Below are 26,157 nucleotides of genomic sequence, written 5' to 3'. Positions count from 1 at the left end.
TTTCTTTATAGGATTGTATCATATTGTATTAGTTTGTGGTTTTTCAGTATTATGAAAGCACTCTAATCTTTGCATATAGTATTTGTTTTTTTCTGATCATTTCCTTAGGAAATACTCCTAGAAAGGAAATTGGTTTTTCAAAGAGCATGAACTTTTGCTAATATTTCTGATATATGTTGCCAAATTACTTTCTAATTTGGAATATAGATTTAGTATAGTCTAGCCAAAATTGGCTATTTTATGTTATCTAAGTTCTAGCATAAATATGGAAGAACCTCATTACAAAGCTGGTATGAAACAGTGACGCTAATAGGTATACTGTAGACTTTGTGCTATGGAGAGAGATCTGATGTACATTTCATGTATTTGTCGTGTGATTTCACCAGCAACACAGTCAGGTTTTTGCATTCAGGAGTAAATGAACCAAAGAATGTGTAGAACTCCTGTAGGTATTTCCCCCAACATCCAGTGCATTTTAAGCACAGTATTAGTAAATGTTTGATGGAATAAAATGAGTGAATGAAGTAAGCCTCAGTAAAATTTTGTTTTCTTGAATTTGATTCTTTACATTCCACTCTTATTTTATTTCTACTTTCTCCCTCAAAGGAAATTTAAATAAACATAACAGTTAATTTAAATAATTTAACTACTGTTTTTCTAACACCCCCAGTGTTTTTCTTGAGCTTTTTATTCATCAATTTTTTGAGACTGAAAGCTTGTCTTGATTTGTGAAAAGTTAAGAGGTCCCTCTGGTGGAACACTTCGGAAATACATAGCATTATATTTTCATGAAAAGACAGGCTTTAAGTTATGTGGTGGGAGCTTTGTATGATAACTTTCCAATAGAATGTTGTAATAAATGGTGGTTCATTTCATAGGTTGCTTTTAAAACCCGTTTAATTTTTAAAACAATGACTATCTTTAAGATTTGTGAAGAAAAGTGGGAAAGAAGGTATTTACAAGTATGCCAAGTTGGAATGCTAATCACTGCTAATAAAATTGAATAAAATTGAGTCTTCATGGAAAAATAAGTATGCTGAGAAATGAAATGAGGGAGACGTTTCATAATAATTATAATTTAAAAGTACAACAGGTCCTGGAATAATGTTGTTTCATTCAATGTCATTTTGTTATCAAGTTGGTGAGATGCTGTAGGAACTTAACTCTTGTTTATATCAGTTAGCCTGTCATAAACTTGGTTTGTTATATGTGATTTCACCTGAAGTCACAGAACCTAATGATGGCGTTGTGAGGACTTAATGTATAATTTATGTTAGTACTTTCTGTATGTTACCTCTTAATATCACAATGATACAGCAAGGTAGGTGGCTTAGACCCGCTTTATAAAGAAACTAAAGCTTTGAGGGGTTTAGTGATTCAGTCATCCAGCTAGTAAGTGACGGAACTGGGAATAGAATCAAAGTACTTGCTCTTCTCACCATACTGTTCTGCTTCTTAGATAGAAGGACTGGCTTCATAACCCCTAACTCCATCTGTTGGGTGGACAAGGGATTGACTGAATATGGGTTAGGATCTGATGAAGTGATCCAAGTAGATGCATCTGCATAAATGACATAATTTTTCCCTTGTCCCCACTGAAGGCTATACAGTAGCTAGTCAAAAAGGAAGTCATGATTTGATCCCAGGCCTGCTTGATTCTAAGGACTGTACTTTCCATTATTCCTGGAGGTGAAAGATCAAGTTCCCACTGAATCATCAAGAATTAAATCATATTCACTATTGTCTTGATTTCTGTGTGTCATAATTAATTTGAAAGGTAGCGTCTGATGTATATCATATATCACCTCAAAATTAATCAGAATATTCAATATCTGGGAGGCCACATAGCTATTATTACCATGTAAGTTATCTACTTTGTGAACTGTCCCCAGTAGGTTTTTAATTTTTGCTTGTATTCTCCCTATACCAGTGTTTTTTCCCTTTTTACTAATGTTTTGTTGCTTTATTTTTAATGAGCTGAGTCTTTTACAGAAAGAGTATTATTTTTGTACTTTGAAACTGTAGTCCAAATTCAAAGCATCTGACATGAGTTTTAAAATACACGTTTTTGGCCAGTTATTTTGAAAATAAGGTAAATTTGGAATTGGGAATTTTAATACACATAATGTATTAAAATAGATTTGTTAAAGATTTGGGAAAAAACATGCTTTGAATTTAGAAAGATTGATATGAAGTAGTCAGCAGTATGTTGACTGAGCTATTGCCTATAAGTAAATAGTAATAAGTAGTAATAATAATAGTCCTGCTTTAAAAATTAAAAACTTAGTTTCCTCCTGATTTTTGTCATCAGTGATTAGAAACTGGGTGTTTTATGAGGCAGAAATGCCTTACTACAGAGGCTGGCAAACGATAACCTGTGGGCCTGTTTTGGTATGGCCTGCTAGCTGTGCTTTTATGTTTTCAAAGGTTGCTTTAAAAAAAAAAAAAAGTGACAGAGACCAGAAATGTATATGGCTACAAAGCTTAAATATTTACTTTGGCGTTTTATTGAAAAAGTTGGCCTACCCCTGTCTTACTTACAGTTTTCCAGGTGGTTACAAAAACAGCATAATAAAACACTTAGACTTTTAAAGTAGATGCTGTGTATGCTATAATGAGCATAAAGTGTTTAGCATAAGTCAGAAAAAATTAAACCTTAACTTCTGCAAAAATTCAATTTTATAATACTGTAGAACTCTATGGACTGTGTAGAATATTTGTGGAAGTAATGGCCTATTTAAGACCTCAACACCCTGTTAAATCTTTAATGAGGTTTTAAATAAATTATCAATTGGTTTTTGAAAATATGTACTTATAAATGAATTTTCTATGGTTCTATTGTATTACAGATAGTGAGTGGATATCAAGTGGTATTAACATGGGAAAGGAAAACAGAAAATGGGAAAATAACAATCGATACCCTTTAGCCTTATTTTATAATTAGAAATTTTAAGCTCGTTGTTCCTCCATATGCTCAGCTTATTAGAGTGGGTGTCTTTGTTAATTTGAACCATTATATGCATTTTTATGGACAATTAATGAAGACAATCATAATAGCTTCAGACTTCGAAAATTTTTATGTTTAAAATATACAACTAGTAAACTTGGAAATTTATTTGTTTTAGATTATTTGAAACTTGTGTTTATAGTCTAGCTTTCAAAGTTTTATATAGTAATGCAAAGATGTCATAATATTCTCATTGTAGTAATACAAGCTGAAATACATATATACAAATACAGGTAAATGTAGCATATATATTTCATTGATTTTTAAAATTTATCTTTGAAGTTTGCTATAGTGTCTGTGTATTTAAAGGATTAAGTCTTTGAAAGGAACTCAGTGAGTACAAAATCCTTTTTAAAAACCTATGCATTACAAAGAAGAATCAATGCAATGTCTGCACCTCTGTGCATAACCCATATTAACCCTGCTTTGTGGGTTTTGAAAGTCCTGTATACAGTACTGGCCCCTCATGTACAGGGGATATGGTCCAAGACCCCAAGTGGATGCCGGTAACCTCGGGTACTTCTGAACTCTATATATACAATGTTTTTTCCTTTGCATACATACCTACGATAAAGCTTAATTTATAAATTAAGGACAATAAGAGAGTAACAACAATAACTAGTAATAAAATAGAACAATTATAACAATGTACTGTAATAAAAGTTAGGTGGATGTAGTCACTCTTTCAGGGCATCCCTTGCTGAAGTCTTCCTATAGATTCGATGCTTTCAGGCTCAATATGTTGCCATCAGTGAGACCTTTTCTGTTCGCATCTTTCACCCACAAATCGAATGCCTTTCCATCTTACTAAGCCCATCTTATGCACTGTGGCATCACTTTTGCAGTTTGAGGTGTGATGGTAAAACTAGCATATATTTATTTTTCCTTCACAATTTCATAGTTAGAATATTTGTTCTTAGTGTAGAGCTTAACAACCTCAGCATACAGTTTTTTGTCTTCCCATATTAAGTCAAGAACTTTCACCTTTTCACTTAAAGAAAACACTTCACGGCTTCTCTTTGGCACATTCAAATTGCTAGCTAGCATCACTACTCTTACGCTTTAGGGCCATTATTAAGTAAAATAAGGGTTACTTGAGCACAACCAGTGTGAAACCATGACAGCAGATCTGATAAATGAAAAGGCTACTAAGTGTCTAATGGTGGGGAGTGTATATAGTACAAATACTCTGGACAAAACGATGATTCACATCCTGGGTGGGGCAGACTGGGGACACTGAGATTTTATCACACTACTCAGAATGGCAGGCAATTTAAAACTTATGAATTGTTTATTGAATTATTTATTTCTGGAATTTTCTACTTAATATTTTTGGACTGTGATTGACCACAGGTAACTGAAACCAAGGAAAGCAAAACCAAGGATAAGGCGGACGACTAGCTTATGCTTTATCTAACCCTAATTCATGCAGTGTAATCAGAAGTATGTTCTCTTGATGCTCATTCATGAGAGCTTTTATCTTCTCTAATTTTAGAGCAAGTGAATATGAATTCTGTTTGATTTTTAGTTATACACAAAGTGATTTCTAGTAGTATATTTATACAAAACAGTAATTTCCTGAAATTATTTTTGTAAAATTGTATTGTATAACATTTTAAAGCAATGTTAAAACTTAAACAAAAATACCTTTTATCATTCTTTTCTAGTTTTTACTCATGAGTCCATATCTCTTATAGTTATAAATATATATAAATTCAATATTGTAATTTTACTGTTTTAAACATATAGCTATTTAGCTCTCAGCATGATTATTTCTGAATTCATAATATCTCATTGAAATGATCTCATATATAACCATTTCTCAGTTACTAAATATTTATATTGCATACCAATTTTTTTGATGTTAATAAATAATGCTGAAATGTTCACACTTTTTAAATTTTTAATAGCAGATAGCCTGTAGTTATCTTCACCATCTGAAAAATCCTGGTAGTAGTTAAACATAAGTAATAATGCCTAGCAGGATTAGTTCTGCTTCATAAAACTTTTTATTACATTATCAAATTTGATATATTAAAATTACTTACCAATTTCATATTATGAAGTAAATTGTACTGATCAAATGAAAACCTTGTAATGTCCAATGTTGTATAAGAATCTTTTGATAAGATGCAATAGCTACCGTGTTTCCCCGAAAATAAGACCTAGCTGGACAATCAGCTCTAATGCATCTTTTGCAGCAAAAATTAATATAAGAACGGGTCTTATTTTACTATAAGTAATATAGTAAAATAAGACCCGGTCTTATATAATGTCATATCATATCATATGTCATATATCATATATCATATCATATCATACCAGGTCTTATTTTAGTATAAGACCGAGCCTTTATAATATATATAATATAATTAATATAATACTGGGTCTTATGTTAATTTTTGCTCCAAAAGATGCATTAGAGCTGATGCTCCAGCTAGATCTTACTTTCGGGGAAACACGGTACATACAGCAGTTTTTAAACTCTGGTTTCAGGACCCTTTCGCACTCCTAAAATTACTGAAGACCCTAAATGGCTTTTGTTTGTGGGAGATAAACACACACACACGCGCGCGCGCGCGCGCCCACGCACATATTTAGATATACATTTACCATGCTAGAAATTAAAATAAAAAATATAAATTTACTTAAGGTAAGAATAATGAAGTTACTGAGTTTACTGGCTTACTTCATTATTTGTTAATGTGATGTATTTTTATGAAGAATAACTATTTTCCAAAATAAAAAGTTTAGTGAGAAGTAGCATTGTTTTACATTTTTGCAAAGCACTTTAATGTTTAGCTTAATAAAAGGCACCTAGATTCTCATATGTGCTTCTGCATTCAATCTGTTGTGATGGTGTTTTGGTTGAAGTATATCAATAAAAATTATCCTTACACAGATATGTAGTCAAAACAGGGAAAAGCACTTTAAGACAATTGTAGATATTCTTTGATACCACACTAAAACTCTACAAGTAGTAGTTTCTTAATGATTAGTCACAATATAGAATTTGAAATCATATCACTGAACTTTTTCATAGTCTCTAAAGTTCTGGGGTCTGTTTTGCACTAGAATAAATCTTTTACCCATGCAATGTTTTATAGCTCATGCATTGATCATTTGGAAAATATTAATTTACTGGTTATGCAGGTCTTCCAAATATTGACACATTTGATTACACGTCATATGCTGCACCCAGAAATCATATTCAGTAATATCACATCAATCTCATTGCAAAGGTTTTCAAGTATTGTGAAGCTATAGTAATGGATGCAAGTTTTTCAAAATTCTACTTATCAGTTGAAAGCTTGAATTTTATCTTTGGTAATATAGTTAGTTGTTTTTCTTGAGTTTATTGGCTTACTTCATTCACTTGTTGAGAAAATGTCTGTGAAACAGTCAAGTCTGAATAACTTGTAATTTGTTCATCTAAAAATAGTGTTCTATATAATCAATAATGTTGTAAAGATTTTGTAGGATATCCGATGAACACTTGTCTTATTAGGGAGACAACTTCAGGGATGGTGTAGATGCCTGACCACTGCGCTGTACCCCTGAAGCTGAATATTACTGAATGTCAACTATAATTTAATATATATGTAGTCACAGGATATGGAGTACAGCATAGGAAATAGAGTCAATGGAATTGTAACAGCTATACGATGTCAGAGGGGTGGTAGATTGCGGGAGGGAGCGATCACTTTGTGAGGGGTGTAAATATCTATTACATTTTTGTTTTATACACCTGAAACTAATTTAAAAATACATTTTTAAGCTGAAAAAATAGTGTTCCTTAAAAAAACGTAGCTAATTCATTCTTATGATGATACTTCAAAAACAAATTTTGAAAAACCCAACCCAGATCTGTAAATGTAAAAACCAAAAAGAGAACATAGCAGAATATTAATAGTGGTTATCTTAAGGTATTAAGGAAATGACTTTTTTTCCTTTTATTTTTCTGTAATGAATAATACAGTTTTGTTATACTATATAGTTTAAAGTGTTATATAAAGTATGTTAATTATAGGGCAGTTTACATGTAGAGTCAAGTGAATGTGAATTGTTAAGTATAGTTAATTATGTTCTCTGTTTTACTTATTAGGATTTAGGTCCTGAATATGAAGGTATATTTAACACCTCATTGCAGTGGATTTTCGAAAATGGAAAAGATGTTGGAATAAGGTAAAGGATTTGATTTCCACTTTGATCATTTTGTAATGTAAGAATAGTATATTTTGCCTCTAAACTCTCCCTTAATTACTTTTAAATAGGTGTGTTGGTTATGACCCTGAGGAAGAATTGAAAAATATAACTGATGTGCAGTTTTTACAATCCACAAGACCACAGATGTCTTTCTGGTGTCGTTTTCGACGAGCTTTTATTACTGTCACCCACAGGTTATTGTTATTATGTTTAGGTAAGTTGTTAGGATGAGAAAGAAGATCACATTGTAGTCTAGAATTTTTATGTCTGTGTTTCATCAAATGCCAGGATTGAGAATTTACTTCTGTGATAGTTGCCATTATGAATCACATCCAGGAGTCTCCACTAAGGTATAATAATATTGAAGGTTTTTGTAATGTCAGTATCAATCTAAAAACTTAGAAAACAGGGAAGGTGGGAAGAAAACTTTGTAATACGAATGTCGAGGAAAAAGCAGGTATAGTGCATGGATAGAAATCTCCTTCAGAAAACGGAACAGGAAAATATAAAAATTAAGCTTAATTTTTAAATAATAAAATATTATAAATTATGTTCATTAAAATTATTTTTAATTTGAAAAATATTATTTGCCTGAATTAAAATTTTCATTTAGATTCCTAGATTTTATATGACTGTTTGATTAATAATAGTAATTTAGGAGACTTTTTTCCTGTCCAAGTCCTTTAAAGACAATTTACTTAAAAAAGTAAGGTGTAGTATGTTTACAGTCTCATGAGACTCACTTTTCTAGTAGTAGTTTAATGCTGCAAAGGAAAATGCGTGAAACACAGTTACTTTGTTTTCAAAACGATAGTTAAATTTAAATGTTCAGTTGTCAATATAATGGAAGAAATGGTTTTCTAGAGTGATTAAATGGGTTAATGAGTTAATGTTTCTAGAGTGAAACTCTGAGTTATGTTTAATATTAAATTTTTCTGTGTAGTTTTAATTATGTAGCTAATTCAACCCACTGTTTTGAAGGCTCATTCCATTATCCCATTATGGCAGTTAAAATAATCATTGTAGAAACTGTGATAAATTTTTTTTTTTTTTTTTTTCAATGAATGTTATTGATTGCCATTGACCACAATTTTTAAAACACAAAATGTATAAATATTGCAGGTGTAGTGATGGTTTGTGTCGTTCTGCGTTACATGAAATATCGCTGGACAAAAGAGGAAGAGGAAACAAGGCAGATGTATGATATGGTGGTAAAGATTATAGGTATAGTATTTGTAAAAATCTAAGCTATTCTAGAAGAGTCATTATGTAATAAACTACAACATGATGTCCAGGGATTGATTCATTTGTAAATTTGTTTATTTTCAGATGTTTTACGAAGTCATAATGAAGCTTGCCAGGAAAATAAAGATTTACAACCTTACATGCCTATTCCACATGTGCGAGATTCCTTAATACAGCCTCATGACAGGTGTGTTTAAAGCATTATGAATTGAAGTAAATCAGAATGTTGGTGTTTTCTGTAGTTGTGAAAATTATATTGAGAGTTGTGACTCTTCAAATAGACCTGTTTTACTGTACAGGCTTTGTTTTTGTACTTTAAACTCTCCTTTCTTTCTAAATCCTCTTCTAATACCCTCCTGATTTTGAGTGGTGAAATAGACAACTGGATTTCTAAATCATTCTCATCCCAGTACATTGTTGATTCTTTGTTGTCAATCTCTGTCTAATTTTTGTAAACTTGTTCTTGATAAGGAAAGAGACAGATAATAGCCAGTGATGTTTTACTAGTAATGTTTTTAAATATTTTATTTTGTTAACAAAGCTTTTTAAATAAAGAACTGAAGAACTTGAAAATAAAAGATGATGCCATATGCTAAAGCAGCATTCTTAACCCTAGCAACATATCAGGATCACTAGTGGAGGGTTTTTTGGGGAAAAAATACTGATATTTATGCTCCACCTCTGGAGATCAAAATTCAGTAAATCTGAGGTGAGATTCAAACATCTAAATCATTTTTGAAAAACTTAAGAAAATTTTGCCAGTGTTAAGGCTGTTAACATGGAAGTCCCATAGATTCTAAAGGCAGTTCCAGAAGACGATCTGAAGTAGTGTTTTGAACAGTGGTGTGATTGTTGAAATAAAGTGTACAGATTTCCAAAACATTGCTTCAAGGAAGATAGAATTGCTTTTTGGATTGTATAAATATTGGTATGTTTGCTTGAAACATCCTGGCAATGTTTTTCCAATACTACTTGCTTGTGTAACACTATATGATGGATGTATGAGTATGTAGGCATGAATATGTTTATTTGGTCGGTCTACAGATCAGTTCTGTCGTGCCGCCTCTACTTATCTGAATACTAAATTTCAATGTTAATAATAGAAATCATTAGCACAAATTTGAGTATAAAACATTAAAAAGTAAAATATTATTTAAAATTGGCCCTACAGTTAATAAAAAAAAACCCTCTGTAAGCAGTGATAAGAACAGCCAGAGTTAACAATAACCACTACCTTCAATTACTAATATTTGAAAAAGATCACAATCCAAGATGATAAATTTGTCATTTTGTTCACATAAAAGGAAAAAAATGAAGAAAGTCTGGGATAGAGCTGTTGACTTCCTTGCTGCTAACGAGTCTAGAGTTCGCACCGAAACACGAAGACTAGGCGGTGTAGATTTTCTGGTTTGGCGGTGGATCCAGCCTTCTGCATCCTGTGACAAGATACTAGTAATACCTTCTAAAGTATGGCAAGGTCAAGGTATGTATTCTTAAACAACAAAAAAAGCACGCGTAAATTTTTTTCTAATAGTTTTCAATTACAATAGTCTTATGTTGTTTAAAGTAAGATAGTACAGTTGAAAGGTGTGTGAAGGCAAAGCTCCCCTCCCAGTTTCATGCCATAGACGAATACAGTGTTAGTATCTTACATATCATTCCACTTTTCTACTGGCTAACATAAACTGAAATGGCTTATCTTTACTGTAATAGAATACTATATACATTACTTTGATTTTTTTCCTTTCACTTGACAAAGCAACTTAGTTATTATAGATTTAGCTTCATGCTTTTCCCCTAATTCTTTATGCAAATAAGACACATATAACTTATGTTTTATATGTGTGTGTAAAACATGTATAAGTAGAATCATAACTTTTTAACCTCTCTTTTTTCTAATTTTTACTTGCCTATTCCTTACTGAAATGTTCCACTTGCATATCTCCCATGCCAGGTAGCTTTTGTGGGTATCCATATTGTTTTAAATGCTTGCATAGGTGCAAAACATATGTATGTGTAAGTATATAGGAGAGTTTGATGATTGGTTGCCTTATGTACCCAAACCTCTACTAGTGATAACTGTTACCTCACTGAAATGTTTTTGGATCCTAATGGTTAGATGCAAAATGAAAATCTCATGCTCAATAATGTGCATTTCGGGACTAGTAGTGAGTTGAGTTTCTTTTAATCTTGTTGGATAAAAACATATTTATGAATGTTTGCTAAACATAGCGTTTATGGGAATGATAAGTAAATTATTTTGAAATTGAAATAAAATAAGATTTAATTACTCCATTTTTCCTCTAATTTTCACTTTCAAAGAGCTTGAATAATAAGCTTATGTAATCATGGCATAAATATGAAGCTTTGATGTTGCCAAAGATAACACTAAACAATACACTGTTTGCTGTAAAGGGTGCATACGGAAGGGCCCTAAGAAACTGGAACCAGAGAATTCAGAGCCAGTCAGATCTGATTCCCTTAGTGCCTGATTATAAATGGGTATGGAGTCTTAGCCTGATGTCTTCATAGAAGCAATTGGTACTCATGTATGCATTTGAAGTTCTAGAAAAGGCCATTACTTTGTTCATGTGCTTTTCTTTATCATTGTAGTTTGTTTTATTCTTAAAATGTGAGATTTTCAAGATGACTCTAAAGACAATTTGTTGACCTAGGTATAATCCATATTGTCCTTACAAATTAGTAATGGTACAATTTACTTCAAATGTGTTACATTGGATGCTCTATAAATTCTAGAATTTAAAACGTCAGACTATTATTTTTACTTTATTATCTTCTTTAGATGGGACTGTTCAAGTGTGATAAAATACAACTTTTTTTTTTTTAACTTTTATTTAAGTGTGTTTTTCCAGGACCCATTAGCTCCAAGTCAAGTAGTTGTTTTAATCTAGTTGTGGAGGGCATAGCTCACAGTGGCCCATGTGGGGATCAAACCAGCAACCCTGTTGTTAAGGGCACTGCACTCTAACCAACTGAGCTAACAGGCCTCCCCAATAAAATACAACTTTATGTCAGTTATAGTAGTGGTAATATTCAACATGAATTGAAATATTTTGAAAGTGTCCTGCTACTTTTTATATTAGTATTTCATCAACGTTTCAGGGCAGTAAATGTTTATAAACTATATGCCAAGTTTCGAAGTACTGATCTAGCTTAATTAGGATATTTCTAAATGGACCATGTAAAGAATAGTAAATTTAATCTCCCTTTACTTGACAGTCCTTGATAAACAGTTACTGTGATTAGGGGTTTCTGAACCTACAAAGGAATTAAGAGTAAATAAAACACCTATTACTTAGTTAGCAAACACCTATTACTTAGTTAGAAAAAACTGTAATGGTTGAGATAATTTTAGCCTGAAGGCAGGAAATCCTAAGGTAGCACCTAGTAGCTATTTGTTTGAAGTATACTGGTTCAGTTTCTGGTTGGTTGTGATGGTAAAGCAAATGTCTATAGACTTGTAGCAAGAGAGATTTGAGTTCTTTTAAGAATTTTATCAAAATGATAATTGTTACAGGAGGCTAATAAGTTGTTGGAATATTCCTTAATGTTAGTGGTACATCTTTTGCCTCATTTAAGAACATATAGCTCTAATACAGAGAGAATTGAGTTTTAACATTATTTATATTTTTATGCCGTTAAATGTATAGTCTATCTAAATATAACTAAATGACTCTGATTTAGCTTTTTAAAAATATCAATACATAAAATAAGTTTTGCTTTCACTTAAATAGATCTGAACACAAATGTGCTATATAAATATGGCTGTATACTGAGGGCTTTTGGTAGCTTAGGTAAAAAGATAGTTTAACTTATTAACAAGGTTAATGTTTTTCCTTTTATAAATGCGGTGGGTTAATTAAAAGGTACATGCCTGGAGGGTTGATAATTATAATAGTCTACCACTATTAACTACCACTACAAGCTGTTGTCATTTAATATTATTTTTCCCAAGTAATTTTTAAGTAATCTACCATTGAATGTTTACTTCAAGTACTAAAAGATAGTTATATATAAATTAGGTGATTACGTAATAGTATTTCTAAAAGTAATTTAAAGCACCAGTTAAAAATCAAACAATACCTTATGGGCAGCCAGAGCATTATTTATGCTTCTGACAGATGTAGAATTTGGAATAAACAGCATTCATTTGAAGGATCCAAAGGTAATTCCTGAGGTATTTGAAATGTTTCATTCACCAACTACAGCATTTCTACTTATCCCAGGAGCTGATTACAGTTGAGTTTAGGGAGACAAAGCACCTGTTTTAAATATCAGTTAGATCTGTGGGACTACTTTTTGACTAGAATTGGGCAGGAATTGTTTCTCCCAAATCTGTTATTTTGTGGAAAGTTGGGTCTAGACTAGACTAAGGTGATGTGAATGCTTTTGTGTTCTCTGGCTCATCCCCGGAGGCCCAGTCCAGTATTAGAATTTCAAGGAAGTTAGATTGCTTGCAGCTAAAAGGTCATCTAAGAACAGAACCTCTATGCTATTAGAGAAGTCTGGAAGGTACTAAAGGTTCACAGACATTGTCGATCTGGGGTTTGGCAAAGATTTTCCATGTCCAATGACCATTTCTCCTCCCCATATTAGGTACTGTTTGGGAACATCACACCCCAGGCGTTTCTTATCCCTAGATCCTTCTGAAGTCTTTAATTGATATACTCTGGTCTTTAGCCATAAACTCATCCTTTCAACTTTGCTGATATCCCCAGAATCTCAGTTCTTCAGTGCACCCACTTTCTCCAATTCTTCAGCCTTCCTCCTATCTTTACTTCTTTTCCTATGCATCTTAGTTCCCAGTATCCATCTTTCCAATCACTCTCTTGCTAGTTCCCTTTAGTCTTTACCTATCCTCCATCTTACCCTGGTAAATTCCAATCAAGGATGAAACTCTTTTATCTATGCTTATTTCTGTGCAAGTGGCTGAACGTAGAAGGAGGAAGTCATGCAACTTGTTCACTGGCATCTTCATAAATAGTTAACTTCAATTCGGCCCTCAGCACTACCGGACTTTCATGTTCTTAACCATATTTTACTAGTCACGTCACTTTTCTGTTATACTCAATAACAGTTTTAGATTTCTCCTCTTTTCAAACCTTTGCCCTTCTCCTAATTCTCAGTTGATGACTCAAATAGAAGAAATGAGATTGTACCTGCCTCAAATTTCCACCACAAGATCCATAAAATTATCCAAATCCACATTCATCCTGACCTTCTGTTGCAATTGAGCAGCTGTCTCATTTAACAAAGACCCAAGCCCTTCCCTTGAGACTTTTCAGGTAGTATCTTCCCTTGCTGTGTTTTTAATCCCTGCCTCTATTGCATCTTTTCATCAGCACTTAAACATGCTGTAGTCTCTCTCATCTTTAAAACAGTGTTGGATGCTACGTTGTCCTGTAGCTATCACCCTGTCTCTCTACCTATTTACAGGCCAATAGTTTAAACAGTTTACTATACTCACTGTCTTTACTTTTTCAACTATCCTATATTCTTCACTGATTCCAATCTGTTTTCCATGCCCATTATTCCAAGAAAAAGGTCTCAAACTTCCCTATTACTAACTAAATGCAGTGGACATTTGTCTTTTCTGTCCTTGTTTTACTTAGCGCTGTTAACAATTGAGCTTGCCTAGAAACTTTTCTTCTTTAGGCTTTCGGGATGCCACTTTCTTCTGGTTTTCCTCCTACCTCTGACCATTTCTTCAAATTTTTTTTTCCTAGATTTTCTTCATTTCTGGGACTTCTAGGTATTGGAGTTTCTCAAGACCATCTTTTTTCATTTTACCTGTCTCCTTAGATGACATCATACTGCACCTTCATTTACCACATCTATGTTGATAACTCTCAAATTTGTATCTTTAAGTCTTGCCTTCTGGTGTTCAGATTCTTATACCCAGCTATATACTTACCTTCTGTATTAGGAGATAGGCACCACAAATTTAACATGTGCACAAACTCAGTATCTTCTCTCCCCAAAGGGACCTCTTCTCCAGTGTTCCTGTCTCATTAATGATACCCCTTCTTAGTTGGTTCTGCCATAAATCTGGGGGTCATCCATACTCTCCTCTTATCCCCATGTGCAGTCTTTTAATGAGTCTCATCAGATCTACTCCAAAATATGCCCCAGTTCTGTCCACTGATTTCCATCTGCATTGTTGGCCTGTCTTATCCACATTACTATCGTTTCCCTCTTACACAGCTGTAATAACCTTCTAACTGGTCTCCCTGCATTCACTTTTGCCTTCATCTAATTGAGTCACAGGACAGTCGATTTTTAAAATTTGTAATTTTAGAAGACAGATCTCATCATATTATTCCTCTACTTAAAATGTTTGAGAGGCTTTCTGGTGTTGTTATGGTAATGTCTAAATACTTTAATTGCGCCTATGTGTCCTTGAATAATCTGACATCTCCCTCTTCAGGTTTACCTTTCCGTTGTCTTGAATAGACCAAGCTCCTCCTTGCCTCAGGGGCTAGGTACAGCTATCATCTTTACTTGAAATGTCTTTTACCAGCTCTCTTCCCTCTGCCTATTTTTGTTTATTCTTTAGGTCCCAGCATAAATTTCATTTCCTTGGTGAAGTGTTATCTGATACTCCCAGACTTAAGCTTAAGTTACTTTGACAGCTTTCTGTACTCTTCTTCCTTGACTTACCACAACTATTAATATTATTTCTTGGATGACACTGTCTCCCCTACTAAACTGTAAACTCGGTGAGACCAGTGACCCTGTCTTACTCACCTTAGCATCCAGGCGTCTGGCTTAGAGTAAAAGGATGCAGTGAATATTTTTTGAATGAACTGAATGACTGAATAACTTTTCAACAAAATAGAACACTGGCAAATAGTAAAACTAATTTGCTTTTTATAGCATTTCATTTAGATAGAAGAAATTCACCACCAAATAGTTTGACACCATGTCTGAAGATCCGAAATATGTTTGATCCAGTTATGTAAGTATTATCAGAGGCACATGTAATTTTTATATGGATTATTTGGCTGAAAATGCATGATATTCTTATAATTCTATGTCTGCAATTGAAAAATCTCCATTACTTCTGAATCTCTAACTATGGAAGTATCATGATTTCCTCCTTTCTTCTCTTTTGTTATATTCCAAGTGACTATTTGGCCAAAAGACACAGATGTATAATGATTTGTAAAACTTTCATAAATCTTTGTATTTGTTGTGAATCCCCACAGCAGGTAAATGTTTGAGTCAATTGAATGGCGCACATGATGACACACAGTACGCTTTATTAAATGTGTAAGTCATGTCTGCCAACATTCTTTACCTCAATAGGCAATCGATATAAAAAATATCTGCTATTTTTAAATTTCCAATCTCTAATTGTAAAAATTCTCTACAAAGATGTACATACCTTCCCTTCTACAAGCCCTGTGTATTTGTCTATGTAGTATTTGAGAAACTTTTCTGTCTATGTAATTACAGCAGCACAGCATTCAGAGAATAGCACCGTCTGAAGTTATTGTCTTAGAATCCATAATATTTCACATATGGGCTGTAATAATCTTTAGAATTTGCTTCCTAGAGGCGACTGCTTATCTGTTTAATATGACAAATTCTGTTTTTAAAAAAATCCTCAGTGGAAATTGTTTACGTATAAAAATTACCCATAAGTCCTATCTAATGACTCATTTATTTCAAGAAATAGTTGATATGATGAGATTCCAAATAAGTAACAGCAAAATCAGAAATGTGGAGAAGAACTGTCAGTATACACACATATAGCCTCCATTTTTGCAGAGAGAGAAACAATTAGCTAAGTGGTAATCCCTCTTTTGGGAATCTTACCTCATACCTTAGGGGTTAGGAAATCAATGCCAGCCCGTATTTTATTACCTAAGATGAAGACTTACCGTTTAAAGTATAGCTGCCTTGCCCCCACGATCTGTATCTTACAGGTAAAACACATGCACATTACTGCAGCAGGAAATCTTAAAGCTCTCTTCATAGAGAGGTGACTATTTGTGCAAAATGTTTGTCCTGTATCACTCTCATTATTTTGGAGAAGAGAAGCTCAGAATACACTATAGGAGGTCCTCAAATAATGTTCGTTCAGTGTTATTACGTTGAGGGTATGTGTAGGACCTTAACTCTTGTTTATATCAGTTAACCTCTGGTAAAATTGGTTTTGTTCTATGTCGTTTCACTTAAAGTCACAGAACCTATCGATGATATTAAGTGAGGACTTAACTGTATTTACTAACATTTTTCTTTAAATTTGTGAATTTGATAATATTGTTAAAAATAATATAATTTTTATCAGCTTACTGCAACTCACTATAAAGTGCTTATTAACACATGTGCAGAAAGAAAATGAAAGAACTATAGGTACGTAGGATTTTAAACATAAAAATGACCGCACGTTTGTTCTGTTATGAGAGGCTAATCCTTCATTGCCTCAGCTCTGTGCGTTCTTATACTGGAAAGTGAGAGAACAGCTGAGACTTCCTAATGCTAATATTTTTTAAAATCTGCCTACTGCTAGTAACAAGCATTTATTTAGTACTACGTTTAACAACATGTAGTTTTTAAACTGTCCCCATCTAGTAGGATATATGTGTTGTAAGACACAATAAAGACTTCTTACTGAGTAGGCACATGGTTGTTGATTTTTGTTTTCATTAATTTTTAGGGAAATAGGGGATCAGTGGCATTTGGCAATTCAAGAAGCAATTTTAGAAAAATGCTGTGATAATGATGGCATTGTTCATATTGCAGTAGACAAAAATTCACGTGAGGTAAAGTAACTTTTACTATTGAATTCTACAGTTTGGATTTGTTGCTGTTAAACTAAGACTATTCTTTTTTTTTTTTTAATATCACAGGGTTGTGTATATGTTAAATGTCTGTCTCCAGAGTATGCTGGTAAAGCTTTTAAGGCATTGCATGGCTCTTGGTTTGATGGTAAGAAATTTGAGTATTATAAACATTTTGAAAAGATATATCATGGCTTACTATTTAAACTAGACCAGATTTTAAGTTAAATAATTTTAGGTTCACATTTTTAGAGTAATAATTTGAGATGATCTTATTTGCAATTTGTATTTATGTGTTTTTTTACCACAGTTTTTCTATAAATATTAAGCACATTCTTACAGATCTAAAATATTGTTTTTATCTTACAACAGGGAAATTGGTTACAGTAAAATATTTACGACTAGATAGATATCACCATCGCTTTCCCCAAGCTCTTACTTGCAACACTCCCTTGAAGCCATCAAATAAACATATGAACTCTATGTCTCATCTTCGTCTTCGGACTGGCCTAGCCAATTCTCAAGGAGGTTCCTGAAAAGACTTTCTTCCACTCCTAGGACTGTTATTTACAATAGGAAAATTCCTGTTTGGCTTCCTGTCTTCCTTTTTAAATGCTTTTTGTATGTAATATTTTTATTGAATACAGCTCTGTTTGAACGTTCCAGAAATCTTAAGGTTCCAAAGGGACTTAGCAGTGAGGCAGCAACGCTGAGTAGATAAATAATTGTTTCATTCAGTTTTTGGAGCTCAGTTAAGCCAGTGCATTTAGAGTTTTGCATGAGGAACATTGACTTTATTAAGCATTTTCAGATGTGGTGGTTGTATTTTTGCACCAAGAAGTGTTTTGATAACCACACAAAAGCATGGTGAAGAGGCTTGTATTTCTGTCATTTCCTGTGAACTAATGTTGTGAATTTTTGTATACAGTCACCTGCATAGTTCCTTACAGGCTAATATGGTAAAACTGTTCATTTCCCAATTTAACCTTAGGTTTCTATTGCTTGTAAGAGATTTATTTGCTACAGCTGGAACATGGGACAACTAATTTGGGTTTAGTGGTTACATATAAATGGATGTACATGTACTTAAACTGGCTTATGTATATATGTATAAATGTTGGTGGTGGCGAAAGTAGTCTTGTTTTGTGAGTATGTCTGCATTAAAGCAGTAAAATAAGCTTCCTATTTTATTCATAATCTAATGTGTATATATATGTACATGTATATATGTGTGTATGTATATATGTGTGTGTATTTATATGTGTATACATATATGTATATACATACACACACATATATATACCTATGGCTGTGCTATCACATAGATCAAACAGCCAAACACCTGGAAGTATTAGATACAAGTTTCAAATATCTTTTATAGGTTTTATATAAAATGTCTTGAATATGATTTTGTGTGAAAGTTTCGGTATCAGTTGTAATGGATTCAAATTTATGTGAGCAATAAAGAAACAATTGGCAGATATTGGAAAAGTATTTTGTGAAAAGGTGTATTTATTATAAATACTAGGGCTATGATATAATACCATTGGGATTAAGTAATTTTCCAATCTATTTATAATTTAATGAAATGTTAGCTCCCCTGTTATATGTCAAGTTTAAAGCAGGGCACATTGTTTCAGCAAAATGTGTATTTGAAAAACTATATTTACAGTTTTGGGTCATGAAAGTTTGTATAGTAAATGCACGAGTGGCCATTGCTTTGTGCCTCGGTATTTACTTTGTTTCAGTAAAGTTACTTTATTACTGTTTATTATTTCAGATTAAAATAGTTGTGGAGCAAAGTTTACTTGTAACAACTGGCTTTTAAAAAAATAACCTGTCGATATATCATTGTCAGTCCAAATGAATATGTGAAACAGCTGGCATTGTACCAATTTTGATTTTGTTTAAAGCTTAGTTTCCTTTTTGGTTTTGATTGTATATATGTTGGGTTTGCAGCATGAACTTGCACAGATAATGCACGTTTTCTGGTTAAGTAAACATGATGCACACTGTTCTGTAACAGAAAACCCTATTGTGCCTTACCTATGTGCTTTTGTGGGCACCATGTTTATGAAGAATAAAAAAATGATTTGTTATCTGAAGAGAATAAATTTTAAATTCTCAGTTTGTCTCAGATGCTAAAGTGTGAAAATATAAATATATATAATATATAAAATAATCTTTCTGTATTTTATGTGCATCATAGTGATTTATCTGAGCTTAGTGACCCCCATCTTGTGACCTGTTGCAAGAGTGAATGTAAAAAATAGTTGTAGCATTTTTAAAAGGTCACCTTTTGATGCAGCTGCATCTTTATCTTGCTTCTAAAACATATTTCATGTAAACATTGTACATTTATTATTGTAATATATACTATTATGCAGCTTATTTTACCTGAAACTGTTAAGCCGACCAAGATCCCTCCCTGCAAGACAGATGGGAATATGTATAATAACTAGATATTTGAGAAGTTCTGAAGTTTGATGTAATCTGTTACTTGTCCTGTTACAAAAAGGAAAAAAATTAAAAATTTATTAGGTTTTTTTAAATGCGTCTTGGCTTTTAAAAAAACTTTTTAAGTGCCCTGTGTCTTTATTTTTTTTAACCAGTGAAAATAGGTGCTTTATTTAAAATCTTTTGGAGGATCTGTAAATACATATGTATCTAAAGGTGGATAAAGACCCTAAAGGTAATTTTAAATATTCCTCAGCATCTTACTTTTCTTTATGAAAACATGTTTGTCTGACTCTTAAGTGTTTGAATCAGAGTGGGCAAGAATGTACTTCAATTGCATCACTACAGCACTGTTTCGTTTAGGTAGACTTTTTTTCTAGCAAGACTTTCTCAGAAAAGGAAGCCATTCTTTTACACATTCTGGCTGAAACTCCTTATCTCATCATAAACAATTAGTTTATGGGCTAGCTACTTTTAGTAGCATTGGTTTAGATTTTTTGGTGGTTTAATGAAGTACAAAGAAGACTTGATTAGTCGGTCAACTGGTAGACTTAGCACACTATGTGTTAGAAATGCAAGGATTTTGAAAAAGACACGGCCCACTCAAGATGGTCACAGTCTAGAGGAAGAACACAGTCTAGAGGAAGAGGAGGGTAAGTTAAAAGATGGTGTGGAAAACACAAAGAAGTAGAAGAAATTCTAGGAGAATAGAGGCACCTATGCATCTTAGAGATGGAGAAGACATCGGGGCAGATGAGGTAACCGCGGAACCATATTTTAATTCAAACTCTTACTAATTAGCATAGAAACTAATGATAAGTCTCCTTTCCTTTGAGCTCTTAGGGGAGCTTCTTATGATGAGATCATAAAAACTAATGTACAGAACCTGAGTTATTATGCAATCCATTTTCATACTCATTGGTCTATGGATTCCTAAATGTGACTATTGAAGCCTGATATTAGACTTTGTTATATTTTCTTTGTGTTGTGTTCACTGTTTGGATAATGAGCTGTGATTTCCAGGTGAACAATGTTTTGATGTATCGTGTGCCCAGAACATTTCCTTTAATAAGACTGGCATTGCATTGGCACTTCCTGCTCCTGGGAGCATCCCTTTACTGTAGGTTACCTACGTGGCTTCTTTGCCCCTTTTTCCTAGACTTATCTCGGCAAGTCACTTCTTTCAGATGACTCAACAGCAGATGCTAAATCAAGCAGAATTTTGACAACCACTCTTTTAGGAAGGATGCTGAAGAATAGGTACTTAAGAACTGAAAATAATTAGAAACTGGAAGGTATGATTTAAAGAAACCAAATGTCCAGGATGTTCATTTTGGTTCAGTACGTGTGACTAGCTACTGCCGTTAAGCCCTACTGGAGAAACTACATGATTAGAAATGCATCCCAATGTCAGATTTTTACCCCTAGGAACCTCTGCTAGGGGAGAGACTCATTGTGTTGATAGTTAAATTTTTAAAACCAGTAGAACGTGTATTTAGGTTTAGTTTTTCTTTCATGGATGAACGTTGGAGAGCTGCATAGGCTCCTGAAGTCGGAAAGAAGGCTATTGAGGCATAGAGAGCACATGAAAAAAGATGGATTGATGAGAAACAACCTAGAGCATGTGTAAACTACAAGCAGTTTCTTATGATTGAATTACTGAGTACAAGATAATAAAAAAGGAAAGGTGGGCAATCATCAGATTGTTGAAGCTTTCATAGATCACATGAAGTTTCCATGTTGGTGGTTCAAAGGAGTTCAGGTGAGTATTTGCTGGGATGAAAATGGAGAAAGGATTTGAAGACTAAAACAAAATGGGAAGGACTTGAGTAATTAGGTATTGAGAGAGATCGATGTCCAATTTTTTTATTGTGGGAACTAACAATCCCAGCATTTGGAGAATAGGCAATAAGTAACAAATTGGATAAGAAAGATGATAAATTGAAGTTTTGAATATTTTGAGATTGGGATGCCTGTGGAATATTCAGCTGAACATTCTAGCAGGTGATTGGTTTTCTAATTTTGGGGTATTTTGAGAAAAATCTGAGCTAAAGGACACAATTTGGGAGTTAAAACCGCAAAAGTGAATTAGATGACCCAGACAGAGTCCCTATGGAGACAGAAATTTAATCCCAATTCTGACATTTAGCTTGTAGCCCTTAGGTGGGGGTTAGCAATGGGAAGTATTAAGGAAAATAGGAAAGAAATTAAGAAGGTGGAATTTGAAAAGGTCTTTGAATGGGGTGAAGTTAAAGTGGAACGTTAATACGACGACTTCATTTCTGGCTTGGGCAACCAGTTAGATGGTGGTTTCATTTCCTAAATTATGAATTATTGGAGTAAGGAGTCCAAGTCAGTCAGTGCTAGATAAGACTTCCTAGAATTGCGGAAGTTAAACAGAATAATCCTTCTGACTTTTCTTTTTCTATTGTAGCAAGGGAAAGGGGGGACTGTCTCTGAGAATCTGTCCTCTCAAAAAAACAGAATTGTTAAATAATGTTCTAGAGTTGTCCATGATTTTCTGATACTAATTAGAAATTGTCCTGGTTTGTAGAAAAATAAGATGTTGAGTAGATCTAGAAGCCGGTGACTATCAACAGAAGGAATAAATTATTGATAAAAAGTTGGCCTTTAAATAGGACTGTTTATAAATGGTTTGCCATATACCCAAGACTAAAAACTTGTTTGAAATTGTGTATTATACAGCCTTTGTAAACTAGTCAAGTCTTACAGGCCTGGAAACCATTTTTTTTCCTTGGCGACTTCATTTCTGCTTGGATTTGTTGAGTTAATTTAACTTTTAAAAGGTAGTTTTATTTTTATATTTCCAAATGCTGCAATACTTTTAACAGAAAAAAAAGCTAATAATGTGTACATTTTGAGATTTCAGTGGCTCTTATTTCCTGCTGAATAAAAACCAAACTTAAGTTAGTGTTTAGGGCCTTAACTAGACCCTCCTGCTATCCAATAGAAATATAATGTCAGTTATGTGTAATTTAAAAATTGTCTGATGGCCACATTAAAAAAAGTAAAAAACAGGTGAAATTAACTTTAATACATTTTCTTTAACCTTATATATCCAGAATATTATCTCAACATGTAATTACAAGTTTTATTAATGAGCTATTTTACATGCTTTGAAATCTAGAATACATAATACACTTAGAGCCAGGATGACCCTGTGCCGTATGACCTTCAGTGCTAAAACTTGTGTGGTTGGTCACTTATTTACAGCCTATCTCAATTCAAATGCTACATTCTCGTTGAAAATAGTTGATACATATTTAGATTTGATAAAATCTACAGTTGGGAAAAAGTAGATTCACATACCCAAGTTCTTCCAAGCATACTTAAAATTTTTCCTATACTAATCAGTTACCAGTTTTTTTTATTATCTAAGACCCAGTCTTATAGTAAAGTGAGACCGGGTCTTATATTAATTTTTGCTCCAAAAGATGCATTAGAGCTGATGGTCCGGCTAGGTCTTATTTTCCAGGAAACATGGTACGTATATTTTGAAGTACACCGTCGTTTAAGATATACTTTGACCTTGAAGCACCTCTTGCCTGATGCTTCTCTCTCCTCCCCAACTTCCAGATAACCACTATCCTGACTTGTGTTAATTCTTTATTTTTCATTATAGTTTTACCACATGGTTATGAATCTCTAAATACTACATTGTTTTCTTCCTGCTTCTGACCTTTCATTGAATAGAATCAAATAGTATGTATACTTCAGTGACATTTTTGCTCAACATTGTTTTTGAGATTCGTCTATCTAGATGCATAGAGCCATCATTCTTTGCCATGACTATATAGTATTATAAAATACACTGCAATTTATTCATTCAGCTATCTGTGGACATTTAGATTGTTTTCAGGTTTTTACTATTATAAATCAGGTAGCTATGAACATTCCTTCTTCAGCATGTTTCCTAGTGTACATATTCAAGTTTCTCTAGGTCAGTGATACTTAAAAAGTATTGTTCTAAATCAGCATCAGCATCACCTGGGAACTTGTTTATCTAAGCAAAGTGTTGGGCTCCACCCTAGACGGACTGAGTCCGGAACTTTGGAGTTGGTGCCTAGGAATCTGTTTGAACCAGTGCTCCAGGTGATCGTGGTGAGCACTCGCGTGTGAGAACCTTTGGTAGAAAGGAAGAAAGTTACCTTTAGTGAGATTAATTTGCATCTCCTGATTGCAAGTTTTGGCTTTCATACTCTTGAAATACTTTTAAAACTATAAACAAGATTTACTGTTCCTAAATTGTCTGCAGTTTGTTCCCTCCCTTTTCTCACCTCTTTTACCTTTTTTTTTTTCCTTTTTGGTCTTTTTTCTTTAATACGTTTTTGACTGTCTACCTCATGTAACTAAACTTGCATGGAAGTAACTAAATATCAGAGTTACTCTTTTACTCATCACAATCTCATTTTTCCTCCTACTTAACTGGTTCGTTCTTTTCAGTCTCCTCTGCCACTCCTTTGCTCAGTCTCTTGATATTGGAGTCTGAGCTCCTGTGCAGTTCTCTGTCTAGATGTTTTCTCTAGGTGACCTGACCCAGGCCTAATGAATGACTCCCAAATTTCTATATCTAGCCTTGACTCCTCCGCTAGGTCCAGACTTGTATATATTCAGCTTGCTACTCGATATATCCATTTGGATGCCTAAAGTTTTTCCAAATTTATGTACCCAAAACAAAACTGATTTCCATGCCTCCTTGTATCCAAACTCATTCTTCCTCTAGTCTTTCCTTTCTCAGCAAATTATATAACATACGTCAGTTGTGTAAGCTGAAAATCTAGAAGTTACTTATTTTTCTTTTCCTCAATTCCTACATTCAATTATCAAGTTCTTTTGCTCACGTTCCCTCCCACTCTTGCTCTCTCTAATCTATCCTTTCTCTTGACACCCCCATTATGTCTTGCCCGGATCGCTACAAAAACCTAAGCTGGTCTTGTTCACTGCCCAGCTGCAATTGATTTTCCATTCAGGAATCAAAGTAGTCTTCAAAAACATGTCACTCCCTAAGATAAAATTCCCCTACAATTTCCACTGCATTTAGAATAAAGTCTAAATTTCTTGTTGTGGCTTTTAAGGCTCCCTCTGAACTGGTCTATGCCCATCTCTTCAAATATTACTCCTATCATGCCTTTTTCATTTACATTTCTCTACCCACTCTGGTTTACTTTCTATTTCTCCATATATACGTCACACTATAGGGCCTTCATACTTTTTATCTCTGGGCATATTGTTCCTCTGGGCCTAGACCTTTGCATTCGATAAAGTCTAATATCTATTTTTTGTTGCTTGCGTTTTTGGTGTCTAAGAAACCATTGCTTAGTCTAAGATCATGATGATTTATTCCTGTTTTCAAGAGTTTTATTATTTTTACTGCTACATTTAGGTTGTTCATCCATTTTAAGGTACGTACAAATGGTGCCAAAATATTTTAAGAAAGGAAAACTTTTAAAATTGTAATACTTAATATATTACCAATAACAAAAAATGAATACAAAGTCACGTTTGACTTCTGCAATTACAAGAGGTGTTCAAAGTGATTACCATCAGCGTCCAGACACTTCTGATTACGGCAAACTGCTGCTTGAGCCAACGTTGACCAAAGTGTCCACTTGAATATATATTTTTGGCACCCCCGGCGTGTGTGTGTATTGATGGGGATTGTGTTCAATCTGTAGTCAACAAGCATCAACATGTAACATGGGGAATATTGTCATCTTAACAATATTAAGTATTCAATACATCAAAATGGGATGTCATTCCATTTATTTAATGTCTTTCAACAATATTTTGTAGTTTCCAGAGTATAAGTTTTGTATTTCTTTTGTTAAATTTGTTCCTAGGTATTTTATTTCTTAGAATATCCTATATTTAAGATCATGTCATCTGCTTATAGAGATAATTTTACTTATTCCTAGATATCTTCCCCCTCCCCCCCCCCCAATTGCCCTGGCTAGAACCTCCAGTACGTTGTTGAATAGAAATGGCAAGAAAAGATACCCTTGTCATGTTCCTGACCTTAGAGGGAAAGCATTCAGTCTGGTGATAGCTGTGGTTATATTGTATCTTCATTTTCATTAATCTCAAAAGTATTTTCGCTGTATCAAGTTGAGAAAGTTTCCTTTTATTTCTAGTTTGTTGATTGTTTTTATCATGAAGGAGTGTTAGATTTTGTTCAATGCTTTTTCTGTGTCTATTTAGATGATCATGTGATTTTTGTCCTTTATTGATAATAGGGATTGATCTTCAAATGCTAAACCAACCTTGCATTCCTGAGATAAGTCATAATCATAGTGTATAATTCTTACATGTTGCTGGATTTGGTTCACTAGTATGTTGAGGAATTTTTGCATTTGTATTCACAAGAGATACTTGATGTGTGTTTTTCTTTTTTTGAGAGGTCTTTGTCTAGTT

At 33.5% G+C, this 26,157-nt stretch overlaps 1 protein-coding gene across 1 annotated transcript in view; it reads left to right on the top strand.

The window, feature by feature from the left end:
- The window catches only part of LEMD3 (LEM domain containing 3), a 59,441-nt gene extending 40,046 nt beyond the window's left edge, over window positions 1-19,395 (top strand). Inside the window, exons 5-13 of the mRNA XM_019732462.2 lie at window positions 7,113-7,192; window positions 7,282-7,427; window positions 8,336-8,437; window positions 8,543-8,645; window positions 9,763-9,941; window positions 15,356-15,437; window positions 17,145-17,250; window positions 17,338-17,416; window positions 17,641-19,395. Of these exons, the coding sequence (XP_019588021.2) occupies window positions 7,113-7,192; window positions 7,282-7,427; window positions 8,336-8,437; window positions 8,543-8,645; window positions 9,763-9,941; window positions 15,356-15,437; window positions 17,145-17,250; window positions 17,338-17,416; window positions 17,641-17,804 (1,041 nt within the window). The 3' untranslated portion in view covers window positions 17,805-19,395. The remainder of the gene's footprint in view (window positions 1-7,112; window positions 7,193-7,281; window positions 7,428-8,335; window positions 8,438-8,542; window positions 8,646-9,762; window positions 9,942-15,355; window positions 15,438-17,144; window positions 17,251-17,337; window positions 17,417-17,640) is intronic.
- Window positions 19,396-26,157: the final 6,762 nt, after the last annotated feature.

Source organism: Rhinolophus sinicus, linkage group LG02 (genome assembly GCF_036562045.2).
Source record: "Rhinolophus sinicus isolate RSC01 linkage group LG02, ASM3656204v1, whole genome shotgun sequence".
NCBI lineage: Eukaryota > Metazoa > Chordata > Mammalia > Chiroptera > Rhinolophidae > Rhinolophus > Rhinolophus sinicus.
Note: the sequence above shows the minus strand (reverse complement) of the source record. Positions and strands in the feature narration are given on the sequence as shown.